Source organism: Pipra filicauda, unplaced genomic scaffold (genome assembly GCF_003945595.2).
Source record: "Pipra filicauda isolate LSUMZ 115617 unplaced genomic scaffold, ASM394559v2 scaffold266_size1643727_pilon, whole genome shotgun sequence".
NCBI lineage: Eukaryota > Metazoa > Chordata > Aves > Passeriformes > Pipridae > Pipra > Pipra filicauda.
The window spans coordinates 1130049-1158044 of NW_024104383.1; the positions used below are offsets into that span (position 1 = coordinate 1130049).

At 56.7% G+C, this 27996-nt stretch overlaps 1 protein-coding gene and 1 long non-coding RNA gene across 3 annotated transcripts; one reads left to right on the plus strand and one right to left on the minus strand.

Annotated features, from left to right (window-relative positions):
* Positions 1 to 27995, minus strand: RAB26 (RAB26, member RAS oncogene family). 2 transcript variants are annotated; one of them, XM_039382356.1, is made up of 10 exons: positions 27759 to 27929; positions 25125 to 25235; positions 8146 to 8400; positions 6674 to 6715; positions 5813 to 5879; positions 5480 to 5532; positions 3851 to 3916; positions 3643 to 3699; positions 3233 to 3309; positions 1 to 2636 (listed from the first exon to the last, which is right to left on the minus strand). In XM_039382356.1, exons 2-10 carry the CDS (start codon positions 25230 to 25232, stop codon positions 2534 to 2536), a joined length of 828 nt encoding a protein of 275 aa, XP_039238290.1. In that variant the 5' UTR covers positions 25233 to 25235; positions 27759 to 27929; the 3' UTR covers positions 1 to 2533. The 2 variants fall into 2 exon arrangements, with proteins under 2 accessions (XP_039238290.1, XP_027591855.1); XM_027736054.2 differs by lacking the exon at positions 8146 to 8400 and having other exon boundaries at positions 27759 to 27995.
* On the plus strand, positions 26949 to 27440 carry LOC113995701. Its single transcript, XR_005563904.1, has 2 exons — positions 26949 to 27037; positions 27288 to 27440. It is a non-coding gene; the product is annotated as an uncharacterized LOC113995701 (long non-coding RNA).
* Position 27996: the final 1 nt, after the last annotated feature.

Consider the following 27996-nt stretch of genomic DNA (forward strand, 5'->3'; position numbering starts at 1 on the left):
GAGATTATAAAAAATTTTATTAACAGGAATGAACCAAAAGCTGTAAACAAGAGCCAGCAGAAACGAGAGCTGCGGGTGACGCTGGATGCACCAAGCAATTAATGCTGCATCAAACAATTAATGCTGCACCGAGCAATTCCTGCAGCATCGCGTGGTGGCAGCAGAGGCCCGTGGAAAAATCCCAAATGGCCACGTGAGGAGGAGCTCTGGGGTCAGGCCACTGCAGGCACTGGGAGACCAGTCCTACATTGGGAACTGGTGACTGGGAGAGATGGGGCTGTCTGCTCAAAACTTGGGTCTAATACCACAAACGTGGCTGTGAGGGCTCTGCTCTGGCAGAGTTTGCTCCCCACAGGTGGGTTGGAAATGCTCCAAAGGGAAACATTTACATCTTCACTGTTAGTGGTCTTTAACTGGTTTCAGTCCCACAGTGAACAGGGAGTGACCAGTTCTCAGCTTTGTCTCCCAGAAAGTGAGATGCCAATCCGAGAGGGAAAGCAGCAGCCTAAAGTAGGAATGCTAATCCATCAGTAATTCTAATTCATTAGGAATCCTGCTGCTAAATTTTGCCTTTAGGTAGACTCCCTGTCACCTCAGGATGGAGCTGCTGCTGCTCCCAGGGCAGGATGAGGAAGCAGAGGGAGGCACAGCTCAGGGCTCAGAGCTGCCTGGCTGTTCCTGCCCCACACAAAACCAAATCCCTGGGACCCAGCAAGCTCAGGGGCTCTCTGAAATCCCACTCTTTTCCTCAGGCAGCAAGTGAATGCTGCAGAGCCCAGGGTGGGATTCTAAGAAGCGTTGGGGACCCCTCAGTACAGCAGCAGTGGGAGCAAAGCAAAGCTCACCCAGGCACCTGGAACAGCGAGTTCTACACATTCCTATACAGTTCCTTTCCTGAGCCCCTCTCAGAGCCTGCCCTGGGCTCTGCTACCTGGAAACAAATCTTGAGAGCACCTGCAGCAGGTAATGACACTTTTCAGGTGAAGAGAGTTGCTCCAGTTATTTTAGGGAAAGGCTCGCTGAGCAATGGACCGATGCTGCTGCTCCAGTGGGAGTGTTGGCCACTGTGCCAGTGCTGGCCATCCCTTGGATCTGTGGGATGCTGAGGGGGGAAATGGGGGGCCCTGACAGCCATCCCTCACCTGCCTGCTCCTGAGGGACTGGCAGCAGGGTTTGCCAGGAACGCAAAAATTCCTGCAGGAATGGGTTTTCCGCAGATTACTTTAAAATTTAAATCAGACAACTTTGAGACTTGTCTCTCCCTAAAAAAAAAATAGGAAAAAAAATGCTCTGTTCTCAGTAGGTTCATTTCAGGATCCTTTTTCACCCTGTGGAGCTGTAGCTGCTTGTGTTGTTGCAGCTCACAGAGGAGCTTGGAGGCTCCTTGTGCCCATCAGGAAGGGGGTGCTGGAGCCAAAATTCCAAGCAAAAGGAGGGGCAGGGCTGTCTGAGCCAGCTGCTGGGGGGGGCTGGTGGTGGCCGGAGGGCAATGGATGGGTTACTTCCTTTCATGTGAAGTGGCCCACGAGGCTCAGCACAGCAGGCACCTGCTGATCTGCGGGTGGAGTTTCCAAAGGGAAAAACTGCCAAAGGCCAAACACTTCATCCAGATTCAGATTTGTACTTAGAAGTGCAGCTTGACAAAAAAACAGCCAAAAGCCTGACACAGACCAAAGGGGTGAGGAGGCCCTTGAAGAGAGCTGGCAAGAGTCTGCAGCCTGTAAAATCACTGCCTGCAGCTTCCCCCCAGCTCTCTGCGGCGAAAAGAAAGAGCTGCCCAAGAGAACTTTGAAGATATCAAAGCGTTGTTGCATCTGAAAACGCCATCACACTTACAGGAAGGTATTTAGAATAAGCTGCAATACATTAGATTTCTTCTCAATTAAAGTACTAGAAACGGCGGAAGGAGGAGAACCAAAGCCTTTCCTGAAGGGATAATTCAGGAATCTCTGTACACAGCCAGGTATGCAGGAGCTCATCCAGACAGACAGCCAAGCTCTGTGTTTGCAGGGAACAGGAGAATCCCTCACCCTGGAGGTGTGTCCCACCTCACAGGGATGCACAGACAGGAGAAAGCAACTACAAAAATGTTTGCCTTCAAACACATCCTTCCCGCAAGCCCCAGGCCAGGGGCTGAATTCCAGGGATGCAGGGAAAGGAAGGGGAATTCAGATGGGGAGAAGGTGTTGGTTCCCCTGCGTCGCAGCACGACTCTCACTAAGAGCGGGCACAGCTGGCCCTGGGAGGAGACCCCAGCCCAGCCCCTTCCCAGACAGCCAAGCTCCCGGCCGGGAGCCAGGCGGGAACACCAGGGGACAGAGCCGAGTGCTCTCAGCGCCCATGGCTGTGCTGGGGCTCGGGCAGCAGCGCCCAGCACGTGGCTGCAGCATCCCAGAGAGCTCCTCCTGCTGCTGCTTCCATGGCCCACGGCGCAGCTCACCTTGGGGGCAGACACAGACACGACAGACAGACATGCACACACTGCCCACGGGAGCACGGAGGGCACGGCCAGAGTCTCTGTACAAACACAGCGTTAGGACCTGCAGCAGCCCGAGCCTCGCACTTCCTTCTTCACGTAGTCGTGGAGCTTGAATTTGGGCTCGTTGGGCAACTTCATGGACCTGTGCTTCAGCTCCCTGTGGGAAGGGGGAACATGGTACTCCTATGCTGCCTGCTTCTGGGAGAAGGGATTTTGTCTGGAAGAAGCTGGGGAGGGACTTTGGACAAGGGCCTGGAGGGACAGGACAAGGGGGAATGGCTTCCCAGTGCCAGAGGGCAGGGTTAGATAGGATATTGGGAAGGAATCCTTCCCTGTGAGGGTGGGGAGGCCCTGGCACAGGTTGCCCAGGGAAGCTGTGGCTGCCCCATCCCTGCAAGTGTCCAAGGCCAGGTTGGACAGGGCTTGGAGCAACCTGGGCTGGTGGAAGGTGTCCCTGCCCATGGCAGAGGGTGGGACTGGATGAGCTTTAAGGTCCCTTCCAACCCAAACCATTCCAGGATTCTGATTCCAAGCTGGCCCAGCTCAGTTGAACTGAACTTGGCCAGGACACTTCGCTAAAGGCTCCCCCTGATGAGACATTTCATATCTCATGTGAGAGGGCAAGTTCTTGCCAGCAAAAGAGCTGAAGGTGGGACCCAGGGCATGAAGAGGTGGGTGACAGTGCCAGCCATTATCCCAATGGCTGCTGTGTCCCTGCAGGAGAGGTGCCCAGCTGCTGCTCCAGGCACTTACTTTGCAATGGCTGTGAACGCTAATTCCACGTTGAGGCCACTTTTTGCGCTGGTCTCCATGAAGGGCACCCCGTACTCCTGTGGGACGAGACACAGCAGCATCAGGAGTGTACCTGTGATGTTCCCAGGGGCTCCCAGGCTCTGGCCAGTGTCAGTGCCTGCCTAGGGAGTTCATACCCTGCCATGGTGGGCAGGGAAAACTGAGCCAGGGATCACTGCTCAGGTAACTTTGAGAATAATTTTTGAGGACAAAGAAACAAGAAATGTTAGTGGAAGCTTAGAGAAAGAAGATGAGTAGGAAGGGGAGAGCACAACAAGGGAAGAAAAGCAAAGTGGTCCCAGGCGTATTTTGGGTCAGACTGGTCTCCAGGTGACCATTTCCTGGTGCACATCCTCAGGCACCTCACCTACCTTGGCAAGTTTCTCTCCATCTTCCCTTTTCACCACTCTGTCCTGGGCTGAATCCACCTGCAATGGGAACAGCAAATAGCAATTTGGGGTGATTTGGAAGGTCACCAGTAGGTAACCTCCACATCCCCTTATGCCCTGCCAGGCTCCCCTGCCCGTGGCTCCACCGTGGGAGGAAGAGGAGGCTCTGGGAAGGTGGGGCCAGGCTCACCTTATTTCCCAGTAACATGAGGACCACGTCCTGCTGTGCGTATTCATGGATCTCTGTCAGCCAAGCCTGGAGGGAGACAGCCAGAGAGAGGGGTTGGCAACAGCCCCAGGGGGAGGAGGAGGAGAAGGGGGAGCTGCCCCAGTCCTGGGCACGGACACCCTCTGTGGGAGACGCTGCCATCCCGAGCAGTGCCAGGGATGTTCCGTGGATGAGCCCTGTAGACAAGCAGTGCCCTGGGGTGCCACTGAGGGGCCCACTGTGCCAAGCAAGCCCAGCACCTGCTCTGGCTGCTACCAGACCCCTATTTCCAAGGGTAACAGCAGCCTTTTGACCCCACTGCCCACTCTGTCTGCCCACAGGTGCCTCTAGGAATTTAACCCCAATTTCCCCTTGGTTGGGACGTTCAGACTAAGCCTCTTTTTCGAGGGTACCAAGGGTTGGCTCTGGGATGTGCCCCGTGCCCGTGTCCTGCACATGCTGCCCCCATGCCGAGCACACTCATCCCAGCAGGCCCCTGAACCTGCCTCCCTGAGTCATGGGGTGACTTCTCTGCCTTCTAATCCAGCCTAATCTAATCAAACCTGCCCTAATTCCCTGTAATCCCTGACCCTGTGGTGTGAACAGCCACTTGCTGCCTCTCGTGCCAACACTGCGCTCACGGCAAGTGCCGGCAATCCCCAGCAATCCCTGCTCCACCATCTCCGAGTCCAGCAGCATCCTGCATCAGCACCCAGCCAGGGAAGCGAGGGATGATTCGGGATCAGGGCGTGTCACTGACAATATGTGGGAGCCCAACACAGCAGCCCCAGGACCCCACCACACCCCGGGGGCTCAGGGTGCTCAGTTCCATGGGGGCAGGTCCAAGGGATGCAGTCACTCCTGACTACACCCCTCAGCTCCCTTCTGACTCCACTCCTGCTCCACCCCTCCTTGCCAGTGCTGGCCCCCAGCAGCCACAAGGGACTGGTGGGGCGAAGGGAAGAGACACAGAGTGCCTGGGTGCTCCTGACCCCCCCACAGTGATGTGCCCAGGGGCAGCATTTGCTCCTCCCCTCTGCCGGGTCTAAGAGCCCTCTGCTCCAACACCACTCCCCAGCACCCCTGGAGGACCTGCAGGGGGTCTCAGGGTCAGCTGGGGGGCTGGGGTTGTGGGCAGGGGGCAAACTTGGGCAGCACAAGGGACCCCCACAAATGCCATCAGTCAGGAGGGGCAGGTGGGCTGGGGATGGGCAGCAGGATGTGACCCTCTCCCTGCCAGGTCTGGCACTAAGGTGGGGGGCAATGAGGTCCCCAATCCCTACCGGCTGGGACCCAAAGGAGCAGAGGGGAATGAGGGAGCAGCTTGCTGGGGAAAGCTGCCCATGCTCAGCTACTGCAGCAGGTTCTGTGCCAGTGCTGTAATTACACAGGTTAATTGACCAGAGCAGTGAATCCATCCTTTTATTTGCTGTGAGAGGGAAAACCTTCTCCACCTGTGTCCTACCTGTCCTTGCAAGTGCTCAGAATTCATGGAAGCCCTTCTATAAGTGCCCACAGCTCCTGCCTCTATCACACCCCTCCTCCAGGTACTCCCTTCCCTGGGCCAGCCCACAGCCAGCCCGGCAGGAGGGGCCGGGGGTGCTGCCGTACCTGGATGTTGTCAAAGGACGCTTTGTTGGTGACATCGTAGAGCAGGAGCAGAGCTGTGGAGAGAGGGACGGGCATTAGTGCTGGCTCTGCACTGGTCCCCGTGGCAGGTCACCCCTGGGGACAGCAGGTCCCTGCTGGGAAATGTAAAACAACACTAAAATCCACCACAGCAACACCTCACGCTGCTGGTGTGTTTGCACCTCGACACGCAGAGCCTCCTCCATCCTGGGCGGCTGCTTCCCACGGGGAAACTGCTCCGGTGATTCCCGACTCACCTGGCCTGGAGTGGCAGCTCCAGGGGGCTCCCCCAAGAGCAGAGGTGGCCGTGCTTACCGTGGGCATCCCGGTAGTAGGCGTGGGTGACGCTGCGGAAGCGCTCCTGCCCGGCCGTGTCCCAGATCTGGAAAGCAGACGGGAGCAGAGGGATCAGACGTGACCAAGACCCACCAAAACCAGCCCAAACAGCACGGTGCAACCCCAGGAAGCCTCTCCAGCTTTTGCTTCCAGGGACATCAATAGGAAAAACAACAAGAGCAATAAATATGGAAGCAGCACCTCCCCACTCCTCAGCGCAGGGACACGACAATGAGTGGCCGAGGGCTCCTGACACGGCCCTTAATCGGAAAATCCATGGATCAGATGGATGCATGGGGACTTGCTAATGTGATTTATCAGTCTTTAATGCAGCAGGAGGTTTGCAGAGTGCCACGCTGCTGCTGGGGAGGATCCATGCTAATGGTGTTACTGAGCTCCAGGCAAATGGTCAGGTCTCGGGGGGCTGGAGCAGCTCTGGACACAAAATCAACATTTCCCAAGGGCTGGATGCTGGCTGAGCCAGGGAATGTGGATCTCTTCAAGGATCACCATCCTTTGGCTCTGCCAAAGCAGGAGCTGCCTGGAAAAGCTGAGCAAACCCCACAGGTGCTGCTCCGGTTTCACTGTCTCCAGCTGCAGTCACGGAGCAGCAGGGAGGCAGCGGGGCTGGGACACGGATCACCATGGCCAGAGCAGCCCCCAGCCCTGAGCAGGCTCCCACCAAAGGGACAGAGCAGCCAAAAGGCCTGCAGGGCTGTCCTGTGGCAGGAGACACAACGGCAAAGGCTGGAGAAGGGGGACCTGTGTCGGGGGTGCTCCTCTGCTGAGGGGCTTTGCCCAGCAGGGCGAGGGAGCTGCTCCCAGGGCCACAGGACGTACCTGCAGCTTCACCTTCACCCCATCCACCGTCAGCACCTTGTTCTGAAAGAAAACAGAAAGGGTGGTGAGGGGTGAGCGTGGCTGTGAGACACCCAGGACCCCAGGGAGAAACAAACACCCGGCCCCCCATCCTGGACAGAGTTTCACCAAACCCTTGGGCTGATCCCTCTCCTGCTTTTTAAACTGGCACCCATCGGTCCCAGTGCCTGCAGAGCCGTTTGCACCATGGCCCAGCCAGAGGATTCCCTCCCTGTTTCACCACAAGCTGCATCTATTTGGGTACCTAAACCCTGATGGTGCCACGAGCGGCTTGGTCTGGAGACCTCTGGCCATAAATTAATGAGCACCAGCATCCCACCTTACCAGCCTTCAAAAGACAGAGCCAACCACTCCATATCCAGTCAGCAAATTAAAAGTAACTTCTCCTGCCTCTCGTACCTGTTTTTCTCCTGATTTCTCTCTCATTTTTTTCCCCTGGTTTTCTCGGTTTTAGGAAAGGTGGAAAGGAAGAGGGGAAGGGGCACACCGGGTTTTCCCCAAAACAACGGGATACTTTCTGCAGAAGGATGCCCTGGCAGAGTTGGGAGCAGTGTGGGGAGCCCATTGGTGCCCCTCCAGGTGGCTGTGCTGGACAGTGAGGGCAGGGGACAGATCCTGACCGTGCCCCAGAGCAACCAGCAATCCAGCAAGCCTCACCAGGCTCTCCAAACACGAACCAAACACAACCCTACAGACCAGCGGTCCCAGGCGAAGGAGCAGAGATTAATTTGCCTGCCAGATGCATAGAAATTAGCACAGTAATCATTGGAATGTGCTGGAAATGTGGCCAAGGCACAGCGCACCAGTGGGATGAGGCAGCCGGTCGCTGCTCTGGTGATGATTTGAGTCCCATTTCCTCCAGAACTGGCATGGGGTGCTTTCCTCTCCCCAGGCACGTGGCCATGGGATCGTCAAGGCTGCCCTGACCCTGGGCTGGGCTCCCCCAGCTCAGCCCTGGCTCACCCACCTCCGGCCCTGGACACGCCACCAGCTCCGGTGCCACCAAACCCCTCCAGGCACGTGCCGAGATCCATCCCTGCACATCCCACACTGCTCAGCACCAAGGACCAGGCACCTCGGGGTGCTGGTGCCCGTCCTCACCCACCAGGACAGTGCTGCTGAGGCTCTTCATTGATGGTTTTATCGAGGGCACAGGGAGCATCTCGCTTCCTGCACATCTACACTCGGATAGAGGCAAGGAGGAGAGGGCAGGAGGAGCCGGAGCGCTGCATCCACCATCTGCTCAGGCAGGCGCAGGGGAGACGGTCGAGGTTTATAAATACCTTCAAAGGCAGCGACTGAGACGGGGGAGCAAAGTGATTCACAGCCCAGGAACGGTAAAAATAGGCAGCCAGGGTGTGGGGTGGGGGAGCTGGGAAGTAGTTGGGGAGCAGCCGGGGGCTTGGGGAGCTGGCTGGGGGCTTGAGACTCACCAAACACGGAGCTGAGCCTTTCCTGGGATGGGAAGCCAAGGCTGCTGAAGGCTTGAAGTGCCTAAAACCCAGGGTTCCCACTGCCATGAGGTGCCTCCTGGACCTTGGTGCCTCTGCCCAGGGCTCCCAGGTTAGTACAGACAAGAGCCATCCCCAGGGTGGGACTGTGTGCCGTGGTGATGCTGCTGAGTGTGTCCGAGCTGCACCTTCACCCTCATCCCAGAGGAGGCACAACAGCTCTGCCCGGCCCCTGTTCTGCAGGTGAGACAGGGCAGGTTTACAATCTGCAGAAAATCCACTCTGAGCTCACCTCCCCCTCAGGTCACAGAATCACAGACTGTGCTGACTTGGAAGAGACCCACAAGGACCATCGAGTCCAACCCGTGGCTGCTGCCCCAGGGAGGCACCGGCACATCCTGCAGGGTGCAGGGGCTGGGAGCCCCGGGCTCTGCGCTGGCACAGCGTTTGTCCAAATGCCATTCCCAGTTGGCAACAACCAGCTGCCAATACCACCTGCCAGGGACTGTGCCAGGGCCACCATGCCAGGGGCTGCAGAGGAAGGAAAACACTCGGCACTTCCCCATCGGCCCTGGATCTCGGCACAAGCACCTTGCAGGGGAAAAGGACACTTGGTGTGATAGATGAGGACAAGGACACCAGGAGCTTCACGTTAAAACCAGCACCAAAGAGGTGCCCTTCCCCATGGCAACACCAGCACATCCAGCTCAGAGCAGTGTGAGGCTGTGCCCGGGGACACGGCCATGTCCTCAGCGTGGCCGTGCTCCAGGGGTGATGACCACCACGAGTGGGAGGGAGAACATGGCCCAAGCCCTGAGCATGGACCATCTGAGCCAAAGCCACCTTGAAGCATCTGGCGAGCAGCCGAAAAAGGTGAAGCTCCAAAGCTGCCCTTCATGCATTGACCTGCACTTCAGGAGTTAATTAACACAGAGCCGGCAGCAGCAGGAGTGACACTAATTACGACTGACCTACATTTTAGGGGGGGAAATGCTTAGACCTAATTAAAGTCTGCACATGGATCCAGGTGCTGCTGGACCAGGCTGGGAAAAAAAATGGATTTCCTGGGGTTTGGGTGTGGAACAGAGCGGGTTTCCAGGGCAAGGAGCTACAGAAATGCTCCTGCAGGCAGGAGACACAGCCAGAGCCATCCAGAGCATCACTCCTGCCGGACCCCTGCCTGCATCCCAGAGACATTTGCCAAGAGAAACTGTGGCTGCCCCACCCCTGGAAGTGTTCAAGCCCAGGCTGGACAGGGCTTGGAGCAACCTGGTCTAGTGGAAGGTATCCCTGCCCATGGCACGGGGGTGGATTAAGGTCTCTTCCAACCCAAACCATTCCAGGATTCTGAGACCCCTGGCTGCCCCCAGGCACGAGATGGCTGCAAAACGTGGGTGAAGAAGGCAAGCAGAAGGTAGGAGGAGCAGGATGGGAAAAGGCAGGATCTGGGGTGGGAAAGGGCAGGAGCTGGGGTGGAAAGAGGCAGGAGCTGCTGCCAGCAGCGCAAACTGGTGTGGTTCAGATGAATCAGATGCTCAAGTCTCCCCCCATACCATGGCTAAAAGACTTTCCAGCTTCCAATTATTATTATTATTTTTTTAAGGAGCTGCCTCAATTCCCTCCTGACAGCCTTTCCAAGGCACAGCTGGGGGCTGAGCTACTAATAAGCATCCAAAGACAAAAGATGACGTGTGTCAATGCACTGAGACATGAAATGTGCTGCCAGCCCTGCGGGCAATGGGAGTGCTTGTGGTGCTCAGGGCTCATTCCTCATCTCACACAGTTTGTTATAACAGAGGTAACACTCCCAGCAGCCTCCTGCCACACAAATTTGGGCAGGAAAACCATCCCTGCGACTCAGCTCTGCTGTTGCCCTTCCCAATTTCAGATTTTAATGTGTCTTTTTTCCTGGGGCGGTGACAATGTTATTAAAATTTCGTCTAGCAGGGGCTGCAGTGGAATGCCTGGAGTGCCTGGGCTGGAGAACACGAGGCTCCAAAGTTAAATAATCCTCAGGATGTCAGATAAACAAAGTTGGAACCTTGCAGATGTAGGAAAAATCAAATTACCAAGTGCAGATGGTCCTCAATTAAGAGCAGCATTATCGACACGCTGAGGCCCCGCTGGCTGCAGCCCTGGCACGATCCCACCCCCTGCCCGGGAGCAGCCGTTTGGAAGCAGAAAGGATGGAGGAGAAGGTGATGGAGCAAAACCACATTGCCCAAAACATCCACCCTGCAGCAGAAGCTCCCACCCAAATCAAGGTGCTGCTGCCCTGCTCTGCTCTCGGGGCAGCTGCAGGATGGGGAACTGCCATTCCCCTGGTCCACAGCGTCCCCACGGTCCGGGTGAAGCCCACTGGGAACGACCAGCACAGCCCAGCCCAGCCCCAGCTCCCTGAGCCCATGCCAGGGAAGGCTGCAGCACCACCCAGGGTCAGAACCACAGACAAACCGGCCTCTCCCAGCTTTTCCACACATTAACTCATTAGGCAAAGCCTTAAAAGTTAAATTGGATACATGGATTAATTTGCTTCACAATTGAGTGGACTAATGGGAGCTGCTCACTGACACCGCTCAGGCTCCAACCAGGGGAGTCCCCACCCTGGCTCCCTGGAGCCTCTGGTGGGTGTTGGCTCCAGGAGCTGCCCAGGAGCACCCACCATCACCCACCCACCCGAGCACACACAGTGCCGGGGGCTCCACTTTTACCATGGAAAAGAACCCCCTCAAATGTCATTACTGGGCCTTGGAGGCAGCTCCTGCGGCCAAGTGGGGGAGAATTCCTGCCAAAATGGGAACAAATGGCTTCAGTGACTATGGATCAAACCAGGCTCCAGGCAGCAGCTGAGTTAATTAGTGGCAGTAATGAGCTGTGGGACTGACAGTGCAGCCACCCAGAAATGTCATTAGGTTGTGGTGTCACCCCGGGGCAGGTGGCTGCCAGGTCCCCATCGCCGCTCAGGGGTGGGTGATAGACTGGGTTATCCTTTATTCTAGGAAGCCAGGAGGAACCCAGCAGCAGCAAACTGGCTGAAGGGATGCTGGAGCACCCCAGCCCTGTGCCAAGGCAGGACCTGGATCCAAATTCCCCTGCGAGCACAAACGCTCCTGTGCCAGGAGGAAATGGGATGAGTTGTGGCTGTAGCAGACACACAAATAACCACCACCTCCAACAGCGGCTGCAAAAATAGATTAAGGATCGATATGGAAACCTGCCCAAAACAGCAGGACACTGCATTAAATTTGCTCGTTAAAACCCTGAGGTTTTCCCACACATGCGCTTGCGGCTGCCAGGGAGTTGGTCCTTGTGGCTCAGCATCTCCCCAGGCACAGCACCTGGCTCAGGGACATCCCGGCCCTTTGCCAAGGCCAGGGATGAAGGAGCATCCCCCCCTTTGCCCCCTCAGTAGAAACAGTGCTCCAATGTTGGTCCCTCCAAATTCAAGCCATGCTCGTTCCGCCAGGCCATGGGGCAGCGGGTCTGGCACTGCCCGGCCATGCAGTGCCTCCATGGAAAACACAGCCAGCCCACCACTCCAGCCTGGGGAAAACCCTTTCAGGAGCACATTCCCTGCCAGAGAGCAAAGGGAACAGCCTGGAGCCTGTGGAAAGCTGCTGGGAATGGGGAGAGTGGGGCAGGGACAGGGGCTGGATGCAGAGCCGTGCCATGGTGTGGCTGGACGTGGTCCTGCTGGAAGATATCCCAGGCACTGGGAATCATATTCCTCCTCTCCTCAGCTATGCCACCACCAGAGACATTCCTGAGCATCCCTGTCACCCATCCCAGGGGAGACCTGGGTGGCCAACACGCCTGCACGATTCCCTCCACCTCATCCCGTTAAGTCTCCCACTTAGAGAGAAATCCCAACCATTCATCTCGCAGGGCAGGTGATTAATTCCTCAGCAGCTCTGTGCATTTGCACTCTGCAGCTAAAAATAGAAACTTCTGCCTTGTTTTTTTCCTCCCCAGGCCTTGCACACTCCACACTCCCACCCGCAGTGGAGCTGCTCCAGAGCCAGCGCCGGTCCCCGGTGCCAAGATCCCTTCAGAACCCACGACGTGTCGGCACTCGCTGCTCAGTTCCTCAGCAGATCCCGTGAAAAGCAGATTAACACCATGTCACCTCCCAGCACACGGCACTTCCAACCCGCTCTGCTGCCAGAGCCAGCCCCGTGTCCCCCCCACACCTCCTTCCAGGGGTCACCACATGTGTCCCCTCTGCCCTGCACACCGGGTCCCTGCCAGGAGAAGCCACAAGCCCTGTCCTACATAAATGACCCCACCTGTGGTCTCCAGGTGGGCATAGCCCCTTCCCCGCAGCACCCCAGGGATGTCAGAGCTCCAGCCTTTGTCAAGAGCCATGTTCACTACATTAAATCCCAATTAACATCTCCCTGGCTGCCAGCCCTGCAGAGATAAGAGCCGAGGCTCTTGTTGCAGCAGACACACTGAAGAATTAGTGACTTATCATCTTCTATTCACATCAGTCTGCAAATAAAAGGGTTTTCTGCAAGAAGAGAATCCTGTCTTAGGGACAGATTAGAGGTAAGAGGATCTGCTTAGGATCATGCATTTTAAAGTACAGCCACGCTCTGCTTCTCGGCATCGCCCGTGGCAGACACGTCCAGCATTCCTTCCCCTGCCCGGCTGCTCCATGGAACCACCACAGCCCTGGGATGATTGGAGGGTGAGTCCCTGAGGAAGGCACAGGCAGGTGAGATGTGATGCTTTCAAGCCCAACAGGGCTGCTCAGACTCATCCCAACAGGCAGAAGTCACAGCCATGCAAGGCTTTGAGACGTCTCTGCCCCATCAGAGCGAGCCTGTGCCCCAGTCCTGCAGGCAGCCAGGGAAACTGGGGTTTCCAGCCTTAAAATTCCATAGGACAGGATCTGTTGCAGCCACCCTGGAGATCAGAGCCACCAAAATGCAACAGTCAGCAGGAAGGCTGCAGCCCATCCCTGCAGCTCCAACACATGGTCAGCTTCCAGGATGGGATGGACCCCACGGCCACATCCCTCCTCCACACCCAGGGATGGTCTGTGCAGCTCCCCCAACACCCCGGGCTGCATTACTCACCCCTTCCATCTTTTTTTTCCCTACTTTATGATAGAAGAGATATTTTTAAAAATATCCCTGCTTACTTCCAAACCAGGCAGCCTTGGAGACAAAGGGGGCAGAGATGGCTCACGCAAATCGGTGCCAATACCGGGAATAAGTAACGTGGCACTCCACATATTTATCTTCATTTTCCTCATCAAGGACACGCCGCGCTGCACAGCGGAACAGGGATCTCCACGGAGCATTTGCTGTGGGATCATTTCTCATCTGCAGCAAACACGGCGCCGTCAGTGCCGTGGGGATGAAAAATGGCTCATCAAGTCCTGTTAGACAGGGAGTCATTTATCTGAGGGGGGAACAAAACCTTGCAGCACTTTTATAACCTTAAAGGTCTTTTCCGACCTAAACGATTCTAGGATTCGCCTCAGTGACTGCAGCCAGCCCCAGGTTGTGCCCTGGGCTGAAAACTTGCCTAAAGTTTCTCAGAAGACTCTACAATCCAATTAAAAAAAAATCAGGGCTGAACATCCAGCAGCAAACACCTCGGCAGTAACACAGCATCATCTGCAGACAGCACTGCAAACAGCATTATTAAAGAGTGCTTCTCATCCCTAAAGAAAATAAAAACCCCAGAGACCTGACAAAGGAATCTGTAGCTTTTTATCCCAAGCACACCCATCCTTCACCTGCAGCCGAGGCAGACAGCTCCCGAACGCTGCACTCTCGCTGTGCAGCAAAGCCCAGCCCAGACAGATCCTTCAAAGGATTCAAGGAAAAGGGAGAGACTCAACAACTATAATGAGATTTTCTGACGGCCGCAGGAGTCCAGTCAGCCCCCAGGACTGGCATCCATCAGGTCCCAGTGCTCCCTGACACCCATCAGGGGTCCCAGTGCTCCCTGACACCCAGCCCATCTCTGCACAGTGTGGTGGCAGCAGCGACGGCAAGGGCTGACGTACAGTGGGCTGAGTGGGCACAGCCCCTGCCCCAGCACCTCTGTCAGCTCCGGGGTGGTCGCTCAGATCCACTCACTGGTGGCACAAGGAGGAAGCCACGGCACAAGGAGCCCTCCTGATGCTACCAGCACAGAGCTGCACCAGCCCAGGCACTGTGGAGTCAAAGCTTTGATCTTTGCAAAGCTTCTCCTTCTCTACAGCAGCAGTCCTAGTTCTCCCATTTTCTGCTCTACTAGAGCAGGCTCTTCCCAAGGTTTGGGCTCCACTGAAAGCCCCGGGAGATGGAGAGGTGTAAGGAAGCACAGCACACTCGGCGCATCACCGGCACTTCCACACCAAAACCGTCCCAGTCAGTCAAACCAGTTTGTCTAATCCAACTCCACCATTTGCTCTCCCAGTGTGGGGCACTGGAGCAGGGCTGCAAGCCAGGATTGCACTGGGAAATCACCCCAGGCAGAGAAAACATCCCAAATCCTGCCACTGTGGTCGCCAGGAGGTTCAGGCAGAAGCACCAGGACGGGAACACAGTGCAGACAGTGCTCCTGGACAGGCAGGTGCTCTTCCAAGACATTGCCAACCTTGTTACAAATAAAACTGGGCCAAACTCCACACACAGTTGCCTTGTTGCATGCTTGGAAAGCCCATCTTCAGCCAAGAACTCCAGCTGGAGCAGCTGGGTCCTCAGGAGAGGATTTCCACCCCTGCACTGGGCTACGGGGCCGATCCCTGGAGAATCAACCCCCCAAAGCTGCTCTGCTCCTGCTGCTCTTCCCTGTTGGAATAATTTGACCTCACATGTGTATTATTCAAGGGGGAAAAACACATCTGCGAAGCATTAACGCTTGCTTGGGAACAAGGTTATTTTCGGCACTGCCGAGCACTTCTCCCGTTAATTCATGCACATTTATAAGTGCAGCTTGTTAACATGTTGAAGGAAGTTCGGGCTGAGCCACAGAGACACTCACTGAGCTCCAGCTCTGCCTGGAGCCACCTCGACGAGTTACCCCGATGCAAAGGGGCCTGGAGAGCACCCCCACACAGCAGGACCCGCTCCCCAAGTTCAGCTCCTTGGCACCGACTCATTTAAGAGCTCTGGGTGCTGCTCTCCAGGATCTGCAGCACCACAGCAACTCACTGGCACCACGCTCTGAGTCCTGTGAACGTCCCACACCCCAAAGCAAGGTGATGCTGTGGGAGTTGGTCTCCTCCTTTTATTGCCCCTCCTAACAACACAAACTCCTGCTGTCAGGCAGACAGGTGGGGTCACCCTCTCTCAGGGCTCTGGCTCCCCCAGTCCTCCAACTGCTTTTTGCTGCAGGGCTCCTGCAAGGCAGAGATGTTCCATGGCAATACCCTGCAGGGATGCCCTGGAGATGCCCTGCAGTCAGCACTTCTCCCAAACACAGGGCAGCAGAATTCACCGGGAAGAGATTCCCAGCCCCACTCTGACCCCATCACATTAACCACGCTTCCCCAAGCCTCGCCAGCAAACTTTGGTGGAGCTGAGGAATGAACTGGGACAAGGAGCTGGGGAAGGAGCCAGGAAGGGAACTGCCTGTGGACAGGCTCCCTGAGCAGGACAGGGGGCCCTCCAGGCTCAGGACTCAGCACCTTTAAAGCTCCTTGGCACTGGCTTCAGGCCACACGTGCCTCAGCACTCAGAGGAAGAAGAGAAGTCACTCATCTGAAACCTGCAACGTGCGATGTCCCGGGAACACGGGAGCCCCAGGAAGCCCACACCTGCAGCACAAGGGCTTGAGAGGCTTCACGGCCCTGGCTCCACTCCCTGCACACACTGTGAGCACACTGTGACCATACAGCCCTCACAGCCCTATGGAAGCACACAGGAGCAGCGGTTACAGCACACACCACACACCGGTGACAGGTGCCCAGGGCAGTGTGACACGGCTGTCACTGTGCCAGGGTCTCTGGTGCCACGGCAAGGTGCCTGGACGCGGCACGGGGGCTCACCCCTGCAAAGCCGCATCCCCGGCAGCCCAGCAGAGCTGCCAGCCCTTCGCCGAGGCTGGAGCTGCGTGGGCTGGCTGGCACTGCTGCCAAATCCGGGCTGAGCTCTAAAAATTGACTCCGAGAGTAGCAACAATCCCCCGGCGCTTCCGCCGAGGCGCGCGGCACACGGGGCGATGGGAGCCCGCGGGTCACGGTGTGACCCCACAGAGACGGTGCTCCCCCACGGCCCCTGGGAGCAGGGAGTGCTCACCCAGGAGCAAAGATACACCAGTGAAAGCCCAGACATCTGCCTGCACGGGAAGGGCTCCCTGTGCTCCCGGGAAAGGATCTGTCCTGCCCCTGCTCTGCCCAGGGCACCGTTTTAAGACGGATGCTCATCCAGGGACTGTTCCATGCTGACAAGGAGGATGTCCCTGGACAGGGTCTTTGCTACGACCCCCCCAGCAGCAAGGCTGGGCTGAATTATTCATCCAGCCACACAGTTGTGTTTTTCTTAGTCATCATCTCGGAGGAAGCAGCGAGGCACAGAGGCACCAGTGGGACCTGCTGCTGGTGAGCAGCACAGGGAGCAAATCCAACAATTCAGACCAAATTCAGCATCCAACAGAGAGCAAGGTCCTCACCAGTGGGGTCTGCACTCCCCGGGAGGGCTGGGGCTCCCTGGATGCCTCCAGCAGCCTCCTGCACTTGGCTCTGGGGGGAAAAAGTCATTCCCAGGGAGTTGTTCCAAGGTTGGGAGCACAGGGCGCAGGAGTGTCGGCACCAGCGGCTCTCCCAGGGAGGCAGTGCCAGGCGCTGGGGTTGGTCCAGGCTCAGTCCCAGTGAGGAGGAGCAGCAGCACTGGCGCTGGGGCAGGACCCCTCACCCCTCCTCACCTCCCCCCCGTGCCCGGCACAGGTCACACTGTGGGGGCACATGGCCCGGGGGCTCTTCCCCGATATCAGCGTTAATGCCACGAACCGGTGCCGAGGAAGAGCGCTCGCCCCGGGCGGTTGCCGTGGTGATGCTGCGCAGGCAGAGCTGGAAAAGCCAAAGACTCCATTTCCCCAGTGTGTCACTGGGCCTGGGAACATCAAGGCTTGGCAGGGAGGAGGAAAAAGTCCCAAGACGTGGGCAGATGGCATGAGGGCTGGCAGTGTGGACACAGATGGATGGCTTTGTGGCATCCAACCCAAGCGGGCTCGGCTGCACTGATGCAGCTGGGCAAGGCTCCTCATCACTCCCCGACTTTCAATAAATTAAATAGAAAACCGCCACACAAAATGGAACTAAATCTGTCCAGGTGTTCCCTCCAGGACCAGTTGCATCCTCAGAGACATGCTGACCACATTGCCTCCCCTACAATCTGACCTTTCCTGCCTGCTGACCTCCTGCAGACAGCAATGACCCCAGCCCTGTCATACCAACATCTTCCTCAGGCTCTGAAGCACCACTGAGACCCCCAGAGCCCTCTTTGACAACTCCTCACCGGGGGACAACCACAGCCTAGGGCAATAGACATCACCCGTTAGGGCTGAAGCAGCACAAGCTCCCAACACACGCTAGTTATGATCAGGGAGAAATGTTTTTTTCCCAGTGCAGGCATAAAGATGAATTCTTTGCTGTTGCTTCCGAGAGATTCTCCAATCCCTCAGGGCAATGACTCGGTGCTGAGCCAGGATTTAAAATGCTGTATGCCCCTGGTAGACAAAGCTGTGTGAGCTCCACTGCTCCGCTGGAGATCCCTTGCCGGGGGAGCCGGGCAGCTCCGGAGCCCTGGGACGAGCCGGGAAGCACACGGGCAGCGCGGTGCAGCCGAGCACCACCCGGCTCTGGCACACGAGGGCACAGCACTGAGCCAGCCCCTGCACTGAGCCAGTCCCTGCCCCAGGGCACGAGTGTCCCCGTGGTGCCAACAACAAAATATTTTGCTTCTGAAGGCTCCGCAGGTAAACAAGCCCTTGATCCCTAAATCCCCCATTGCCATAGGAACAGCGTGTCCCCCATTGCCATCCAAGGACTAGGACAGCTGCTCAGGCACACACCATGCTGTGGCTCCTTCCCCCATAAACACAGCTATAACCCACTGGATGGGGTTGTTTTTCCCATGTTTTTCCCTAAGGGGGATGATTTGCCAGCACTCACTGTTCCAGGCTCTGGAGTGGCCGATGTCTGCCCTGCCCCTCACCATGGGGATGCTCAGTGTCACCCTCACAGGGTCTGGCAAAGCCCCACAGATGGGACCGACTCAACCCCTGTCCCCACGGCTCAGGTGACAAGGAAGTGGCTCTGTGGGGAAAGGATGAAGGGAAAGGATGAAGGGAAGGACAACGCACAGTCAGTGCCCGGCGAGCTCAGCTGGAGTTGGCTCCCACCACTGCAGCTACTGCTGAACCTGGGAGCAGCACCTCCCCCTTCCCCATGGAGATCATCAACATCCGCTCTGGGAATAACCCAAAGCCCACTGGGGCAAATAATTAATTAACAAAACGAGGCAGCAGCACTGTGGAAAGGCAGTGAGGGCTCAGGGGATCACAGGGGCTGAGCAAGGCAGAACCATGAGACAGGGATGCTCCTAATGGCCATTCCAAGGGTAGCCAGGGGGTTAGAGGCACCCCAAAACCCACCTGACCCCCTTTCCCAGCCACTCTCCATCCGCTTTCAAAGAACAACCCAGTTCTGCACAGTCGAATTCAATATTTTATCACAAATAAAAGATGAAAGTGAAATTAAGCCAAATGTATTCCATTAAATATTCAGACCATTTAGACTTACTCTGGGCCCATATAAATGTTTTATAGCCAATAAAACACTCCCTCACAGGTCCTGGCACCAGGAGCAGACCCAGCCTGGCTCAGCACCGTGGTAGTGGATGCTCCAGAGCCCAGACTGGCCTCAGCAAGGCCAATTTCCCACCTGGCAGCACCGAGAGAGGCACTGACACAACACAGCCGTGTGCCCACAGCCCTCCTGCAGCCCGACCTCCTCCTCACCCTGCTCCTGCACCAGGATCCTGCTGAGCTGGAGCGGGGCAGGGAGTGGGGCTCTGACCCACAGCCCTGGAGACGCTGCGGGTGGGTGGGAATTGCATTTTCCAGCAGTTTCCATATGTCCATCCCCATCCTCTAGCTGGGTTTTGGGCTCCCACATAGTTCAAACTAGGAGGATACAGAGGCAGGTTACGGTGAACACCTTGACAACCACCCTCCTTCCACCAGCAGCTCCCAAGTGTATTTTTTCCGTGCCTGTGTCCTGGCTCTGCAGCACCCGAGCATGCCGGGCCTCCTGCTCTCCCTGAGCTAATGCAACCCAGTATTTCAACTACCTCAGACCAGGACAGACCCATGGGACACCAGCTATCGGTGAGCACCACGAAGCCACTGGGCACCAGCAGGGATGCAGGAGCTCGGGAGACACCAGTGCCCTTCCAGAAGCATCTCCCAAACTCCACATCCCCAGCACTCTCATGTCAGATGAAACGGATGCAAAATTCCACACCCGAACTATTCCAAGTGGTATTTCCAACACCGAGGGGGTGGGAGAGTGGGGAAGGCATCTTCCCACCATCCTGCAAAGAGGATTAAACTGGTTAAGAGTTTTCTTAACCAGGCTCTGGGGCTTGCTGCCGCTCCAGCAGTTCACTGAAAGAGCAGCTCGAGCACTTCTCTGCTTTGAAGACATTCATCTTATTTCTCTGCCTCACCCAAGGCAGGAATGGAGCCTGTTGTCCACTGGGATTACCGCCTGCACATGGGGGTTTGCATCTCCCTGGTGTGCTGCAGAGCTGGGGGTTATTATTTTTCAAATGCAGGAGGCAAAGAAAGATGAATAAAACACCAGCAGCTGTGAGAGGAGCGGGCGCAGCCGCCACGGGCACCGCTCGCAGCATCTCTTGGCAACTGAGCCCCTGCATGCAAATGACAGGAGCCGCCGACTGCAAAGCTGTGAGTGTCCCTCTGCAAGGGAGGAAGCAGCCACTGACAGCAAAGCGGGGCTCAGCTTCCCAGGAAAAATGAATATTTACTCCCCTGAGAGCCCGTCCTGGGAGCAGGGAACAGGGACCAGCAGCAGCTGGGGAGAAGGCGTCGCCCTCGGAGCCACACACGGCACACACGGGTGAAATCACAGCGTGTTCCAGCTGACAAGCACTGCCCTCCCTGTGTAGGGCACCGGGATCTGCCTCACCTGCTGCTGCATTCGGGCACACCTGGTCCCTACGGCACCAGAGATGGCATCGCATCCGATCCCTGAAACCAGGCAGAAGGGGTGGAAGTGCTGCAGGAATAATCAGGGAATCCTGGAATGGTTTGGGTTGGAAGAAACCTTAAAGATCATCCAGATTCACCCCCCTGCCATGGGCAGGGACACCTTCCACTAGAGCAAGTTGCTCCAAGCCCTGTCCAGCCCGGCCTTGGACGCTTTGAGGGATGGGAAGCTCCTCTGGGCAAATTGAGCCCAGCTCTCCATACAGTGAGAAATGCAAAAATATGAAATCAACTCCTGGCTGCTGTGAAAATTCATCCAGCAATGGGAGCTGCAGAACAAACCAATTTCAGACAAAGAGCTGGAAATACACACAAATACGGAATGGTTTGTGTTGGAAGGGACCAACCTAAACCCACCCTGCTGCAGCAGATCCCCATCCTGACCCCACACACATCACAGTGCTCGTGGCAAAGGAGAGACTGAACACTCTGCCCAATGCCAGAGTCCCTTCCCTCCAACATCCAGGGCTAATTTAGTATAGAAAGACATGCTGAAATTAATTTATTTCTATTTCTTTCTTCTGGCCTAAGCAGCTCCCCTCCCATTTTTTCCAGATTGATCCATCAGAAAATGAGCCCTGCTAATGCTCCATGCCAACCACTGAGATAAAAGCCAGCCCTCGGCTTCCAGGAGCCTCCAGGTTGCTCCAGCCCTTCCAAGGGAGGCACCAGACAAAGGCTGTGATGAAGCATCACTTAGAGGGCAGGGATGTGGGCACCTGCTGGGAACTGGAGCATCTCCCCAAGGACAGGGATTCGGGTGCCCACTGGGGACCAGCAGATGCTCAGGGCATCCACAGCCCCCTGCCCTGAGCACATGGAGATCCAGGACCAGTCTTGGTGAATCCAAACCATGGTCACTGTTCCTCTGCATGGCAGGAGCACATCTCCCATCCTCCTGCAAAAGCTCAGCTGGCTGCTCGAGGCACAGGCAGCCGCCGAGGGCTGGTGGAAGGTGCACACACAAACACAACAAAATCTCATGGAAAAAAAATATTATACACCGTTGATTCCACCCCCTGAGTAGCACAGGGCTGAGTGCAATCAAGAGTCCTTAGAGCTCAGGGCCACCGGTGGCAGGTTTGTTTACAGCACAGCAGCCGTCCCGGCGGGCAGATTATCTGCGGCACGGCCAAGGCTGGAACTCGGAGCCTCCCGAGGGGACTGCGGCGGGGGCAGCAGCAGAAACCCCCCGGGCACACCGGTGTGAACCGGTGGACATCAAAGCTGAACCTTCAGAGGAGGCAATGCCTGTGTCTGCTGCCTGCTCGGGCAGCCCGGAGCTGTGCCGAGGCGTCGGGGCTCCCTCCTGCTCCTCCTCTTCCAGCAGCACCAAACTCGGTGCCAGGAGGATGCTGGTTTGCTCCCCCTCCTCGGGGCAGCAAGTGAGGAGCCACACCACTACACACCTCGGAGGACAAGAGAAGCCACCCTGCTCTGAACTCCACCAAAAAGTGCTTCCCAATGGTTTCATCCCCCTGATTAACACAGAAACCATCCCCCCTGCAAACGCAAAGAAGCTCATTAGCACCTCTTCCCAGGGAGAAAAGGCTCATCCTTAATTTTATTTTTCTTTCATGTTCTTCTCCTTTCAGGTCCAATTAGTACAAAAATCCTCACCTGCCCGACCCTGCAAAGCTGGGGGCTGTGAGCACCGGGCTGGGCAGCCCCAGGGAGCCGGGATGTCATCGGGGACAGGGACACAGTGGGCTCACGAGGCCCTTTGGCTTCTCTGCTTTGGCAAGACCTTCCTCCCGTTACTCAGCTGTCACGACAGGACAGAAGTCCCACTGGCTGCTCAGCTTGGATTTCTGTCGAGGTTTCTGCAGAGTTGCCAAAATTACAGCAAGAGGCAGCTCCTTCCACGGCACTGAGAAAAATGGGATTCACACCCCTGAGGGCTAATCCTGCTCTTTTCCAGGAGCCCCTTCTCCCTGGAATCTGAACATATGAAGGCAGGAAAGCACACGTGACCTGCCCAGAGAGCTGCTCTGCCCTCACCGGGGGAGATCTGTGGGGAGAGACCTGCCAGGTCCCCAGGAGGAAGAAGACCTTGTGCCATGGCTCGGAATGAATTATTCCTTCATGGGAAGGAATAATTAAGCCCTTTGTTATCTAGTAATGGCTGGAAACCCTGAAGGTGACAACTGTGACCCAGACACCGGAGACAGAGAGGGGTTTTCCCCCCACCCCAGGGTTTTCTCCTCAGAGGGAAACAACACAGTAACTCCAACGATGTTTGTGCCGCTCCAAGTGACCCCCTGCTCAAGACCCCACACACCCACAGCATGGGGGGATCACCCCAGCAGAGCAGCCCCAGCCAAATCCTCGGCTGTGGGTACCCTGGCATTGTCCTGGCTGAATGCTGAGGCTGGAATTTTCTCAAGGAGCTAAAGATGCTCCCCCAGCAAGCCCAGTTTTCACAGGAAGGAATGTTGAGGACCTGACACCTCCAAAGCTCGAAGCCAACAGGTGCCATTTTGATGCCTTTTTTAACAATACAATCATCTTTATTTCCCCAGCATCAGTGGTTTGTTTTCCAAATACATTCAGATCAACATCCTTCTTTGTTTAAGAGATGATAAACAAACACGATGTGGGAGGCTCTCCCTCACATAAAACAGTAGGAGGGAACAAACCTTGGGGGCCATTAGGAATTGTAATGCCAGATTAATTTTAAATGGATTTCTATTCATTTACATTCACTCAGGCCTATGTAATCCATTAGCTTTGCATGCATCTAATGGTTCAACATCCTTGAAAATGAGCAATGGATCTTGGACCCCTGAGACCAGTGGGTGGATTGGGAGAGGAGACAGAGGGGCTGCTCATCCCATCCCAGGGAGCCTGCAGGGACCAAGTGGCAAAAAGAAGAGTGGAGATGGCCCCAAAAACAATGTCAGGAGTTGGGCAGCTCTGTCCCTGGGGTTTCCCCAGCTGGGATGGGATCCAGGGTCCTGGCAGGTCCCGGCTCCCGCAGCCAAACAAGGTCACACGTGCACAGGAGTGCAGCTGCCACACGGGCTGGCCTTGGGGAGGTCCCTGCAGTCTCTGCTGCCAGCAAGGCTCAGAGACTGCCACAAACCCTGTCAAAAACCCCCAAAGCACCAAAATAAACACTCTGTGCTCGCTCAGCACCTCCAACACCAGGCCGAGAGAGCGCAGCAAACCCCAGCGACGTCCTCCCACCCCAGCCTGCCTCGCCTGAAACAGCCTCACTCACTTCAGCCAGCAAACCCCAAGCAAATTCTGGAATTTTGGAAAGAAGGAGGTGCCATGTGACAGTTTTCTGATTAGAAAGACACAAATTAAAACCAGCAGAAGCCTCCAGCGTTGCCACCCCAGAGCATCATCTGCACCACGGTGCCAACGGCGAGAGGGACAATTACACAGCACCTGCAAACAGGATTATCTCAATGGGAACGGAGATGCACATCAAAAAACTACTTCCATGTCCCCCCAAAATTATGAGTGCCTTAAAAGGATGATAATAATGAGTTTTAGGGCATACACATGATCTTCCCCACTGCATAATCTGCCCATTTCAGAGCAATGTAGCACTAGCAGCTCTGTTAGAGAAGTAATTTAACCCTAATTTGATTGCTTCTCAGTAACAGTAGTTTCAGTGCTCTAATCAATAAGTCACAGGGTTTTACGACTGCCCTTGGTATATCAATCATTGCAATCGGTAATAAAATGCTTTTCATTTGAAGAACACCTGAAATACTGTGTAATTACCTTTGTATAAAATTACAGACTCCAATTTACCCATTTCACCTGCTGCAGCCAACAGCCTCGCTCGGCACCAAACATAATTTCCTTCCTAAAGGCTTTCTGAGCCGTCCTTCATCCCTTCCCATGTCACTGCAGCAGCAAGGTATTACTCACACCCCACAAAACAGCAGGTCACAAGAGACACCCATCTCCCAGGAATCCTTCAAGAAAGGGAGAGATCCAACCCTGGACCACGATGTCCCCAGGCAGCCACAAGGTACTAATGGGGAAACACGGCCAAGGGAAGGTTTCAAGGCCTCTGACTGGCACTAAGGTGTCCCTGCCTGGCAAAGGATGCTCTGGGCACACCAGACCATTGCAGGGCACGATGTGTCTCCCCTTCTGCCCCCTTAGCCTCCCCATTACCCCTTGGTCAAGCAGGTTCCTGCTGTCCTCACTGGAGCCATACAGCTCTGACACACTGACTGCAGGACTCTCCCAGCACTGGGATGCTCCAATCACAGACAAAACAGACATCTCAGAGACCCCTCAGCACAACACGCCCCCAAGCCAGAAGGAGCAGGGACACCTGGCACCAGACCCCCATGTCGGCACCCCAAAGCTGTGCTCAGGAAATGTTTCCAGGGAATTCTGGTTCGTGTCAGTTTTGGTTTTGTTTCAAGAAAAAAACACAAACCACTCTTATAAACACTGAAAATGACTTAGGGAAATATTTTCACTGGCAGATGTCAGGCCTCAGCAGTTCTTACAGGAATTATCCCCAGGATCCTGAGCAGAGGACACGCTCCCCCATCCCTGTGCAAAGCTGTAACAAAGAGGCTGCTGTGCTGCCGCCACTGCCATCAGACCCCGAGGTGCCCCGGGTGGAGCTGAAACAGGTCAGGGTGACGAGGTTTAAGTCCTTGGAGGGACGTTTAGTTACTCCTCTGCAAAATCCATAGCTCACCTGCCAGACCCCCAGGCAGGGGCCAAGAAGCGCCCCGGGCACTCACCCTGAAGTCGATTCCCACGGTGGAGATGAAGCTGCCGGCGAGGAACGCGCCGTCTTTGAACCGCACCAGCAGGCAGGTCTTGCCGACCCCGGAGTCGCCCACCAGCATCACCTGGGAGGGAGGGAGGGAGGAAGAGAGGGGGGTTAGACTCCAGGTTTTGGGAAGGAAGCCCCCTGCAGCCATTACCCAGCTCCATCCCAGGAGCAGGCAGCAGATCCCATATGCTTGAGAGGAACAAAGCACATCCAAGAGCGATGGACCCAGGGGAGGGTGGGGGGAAAAAGGGGGACTCACAGCAGAATTATTCCCCATCCTGCACCACGTGTGTCCCTGAGCACTGGCTCAACTTGAGACACCTTACCCCAAGCTGTACTTAACAAGTCCTTCATGGGGGCACAACCCCCCCCCGAAAACCAAGAGGTGCCAGCTGGGTGACACAAGCTGTAACCCGACAGCTGCAGGGCCCACAGGCTCCCCAACACACCCAAAAAACACCCCACCACTGTGGGGCTTTCTGGGATGTGGCACCACCCATGGGGAGACTTCAGAGAGTCCCCAGCCATAAGCACCAGCTCCAGGGGTGCATCAGCCCTCTGCAAGCAACTGCCTTCAGTGGGACCCACACATGCCCACAGCTGCCCTCCCAGTCCTCCACAGATGCCAAGGGAGCAGCTCCCAGTGCCCCTGCCTCAGTTTCCCCACCCAGCAGCTGCCCTGGGTGCAGACAGGGCAGGCAGCCCCCTGCCACAGAGACCACGGCAGAGCTGAGCCTGCTCCCAGATACAGCTCCCCAAAACCTCAGCCCAAACCAACAGCCCCCCTGCCCCCTGGGGCACCGAGCCCTCTCCCCTCAGTGGGATGACAACTTCCCACCACCGAGAAATCTGGGACCATGGAGCCAGGCTGCGTGAGCTCCTTCTGCACCTGCCACGGCAGGTTCCCTCTCTTCCAAGGTGCTCCCATCAGCCTTCCCAGAGCCATTAGGCTGTGACAGGATTTAAATGGTTTTAAGGCAGGGACTGCCCTGGGTCACACCGAACCCTCCCAGGAGCCATCCGAAGTGGCAAACGCCACCACGGCTCTGCAGCTCAGCCCTGAGAGGTGGCAGTAGCCCCGGGTGCAGGTGTAGCTCATTTTGGGGCAGGAGGGCTCTGCCGAGGAGGGCAGGATCCAGCCACAGTGCCCCAGCCCCCACGGTGCAGAGCCCCACACACCGAGCTCTGGCACGAGGGTTGAGGGCAGCCAGCGAACCACGGGTGTATTGGTGCAGAGCCAAGGGAAGGGGGGGAAGTCAATTTTAGTACAAAATATTGGGGTTCTTTAACTTTCCAGACCTCTCTCTGAAACAGGTGACCCTCAACAGCGGCTTCTCCCCACTCAGCACCACCAATGCCTCACCAGGCATGCAAAGCACCCGGGGCCAGGATGCAGCCCTGTACCCAGGACTTGCATTTGGCCACTGCCTCAGGCAGAGCTCAGGAGCCTCAGAAGAGGGGCAAGGGAAGGAGGAAGTTTAACAAACCAGGTTTTTACTGGATACAAAGCAATTTCTCTCTGCCACTGGTTCAAAGTCAGCCAGACCATTAGCAGAGGTTTTGGCTAACTGGGGCATTAGGGCTTCTCTGAGACCCATTTGGCTCATCCCTGTGCCATGGGCACAATTCCCAGGGAAAGCCACAGCCTGGGCAGGCAGAGGTGAGCTCCAGGAGCCAGGAACCAGCGCAAACACGGAGGTGGCTCCATTTTAGGGAAGCCGTTAAACCGTTACTGCAGCTGTATCAGGACCAACCGCCTACCAAAGCAACCAAACCCACTTCTGGAACACCCCTCACCTCCTACCCCGCATCCCAAACCTTAACACGATAGCCACACCAACTGCCACCGGCACCGAGCTCTCGACACCACACATCGCGGTAGGACCTGCCCCAGCAAAGCCCGTGTTCTCCCGGCTCAGTCCCCCACGCTCGGTTACAGAGATCCGCGTTAGAAACACAGCCAGAGCGTTTGCACTGAGTTGTAGCCTCAGCCAAAATCACTAAATGAGCCCCCATATCGCTAAGTGCGCCCTAAAATCATCTAGTGAGCTTCAGGCTGGGCTTGCATCAGGTCGTATGATGAAGTGGGGGGGACGCAAATTAATTTGTTCTGTGACTCTCTCGGCAGGATCTGAAGCAGAGAGAAGAAGCCATCTGAGCCCAGAAAGCTGGAGACATCTCAGCAGCAGCCAGAGCAGACTCGATGCCACTCAGGGGGTGCCATCACCCCGCTCACAGCCCCGTTTTTTGTAGGTTAAAGAGGAGCCGGGAGGCCACAGCAGCTCCCCAGAGCAGCCTCTGGCCATCACTTGCACAAGTCCCGCAGCAGCAGCCCCGCTGCCGGGGGGCTCTGCGAGCGCAGCCCCCGCTGATCCCCACCCTGCCGCCCCGGGAGCCCCCGGGGAGCCCCCGACCGGGTGGCTGCGGACGGACGGGATGCCGGGGCTGAGAGGGAGGGAAGCAGGGATGCAGGGATTCTGGGAAGCAGGGATGCCCGCCCGGTCCTGACCCCGGGAACTTCGGGGACGCTACAGCCGACCCCGCACCCGACTGACCCCGCGCTCCCGGACCCCTCCCCGCAGCACTCCCGGCCCCGCACCTTGAAGGCGAGGTCGTAGAACTCTCCGCTGCTGCTCAGCGAGGGCCGCCCGGCCGCCGCGCCGCCGTTGCGGGGCAGCTCGGGGGCGGTGGCGGAGCTCCCCCGGGGCGCGGCGGCGGCGGCCCGGCCGGTGCCCTGCGCCGGGGGCAGCGCGGCCGAGGGCGCGGCTCCGCCGCCTTTGCCGCGAGCCGCCTTCTTGCGCGACATCGCGGGCCGGGGCCGCGGCCGCGCCGGGCGA

Bases quoted from the DNA above. Each gene is read 5' to 3' on its own strand.
- RAB26 (XM_039382356.1), bottom strand. From the start codon at position 25,232: ATGCTGGTGGGCGACTCCGGGGTCGGCAAGACCTGCCTGCTGGTGCGG. The intron at 3,917-5,479 runs GTACGGCAGCAC...GTCTCCCTCCAG, and splicing joins CGTCCTTTGACAACATCCAG to GCTTGGCTGACAGAGATCCA. The intron at 3,310-3,642 runs GTAGGTGAGGTG...CTCGTCCCACAG, and splicing joins ATGGAGAGAAACTTGCCAAG to GAGTACGGGGTGCCCTTCAT.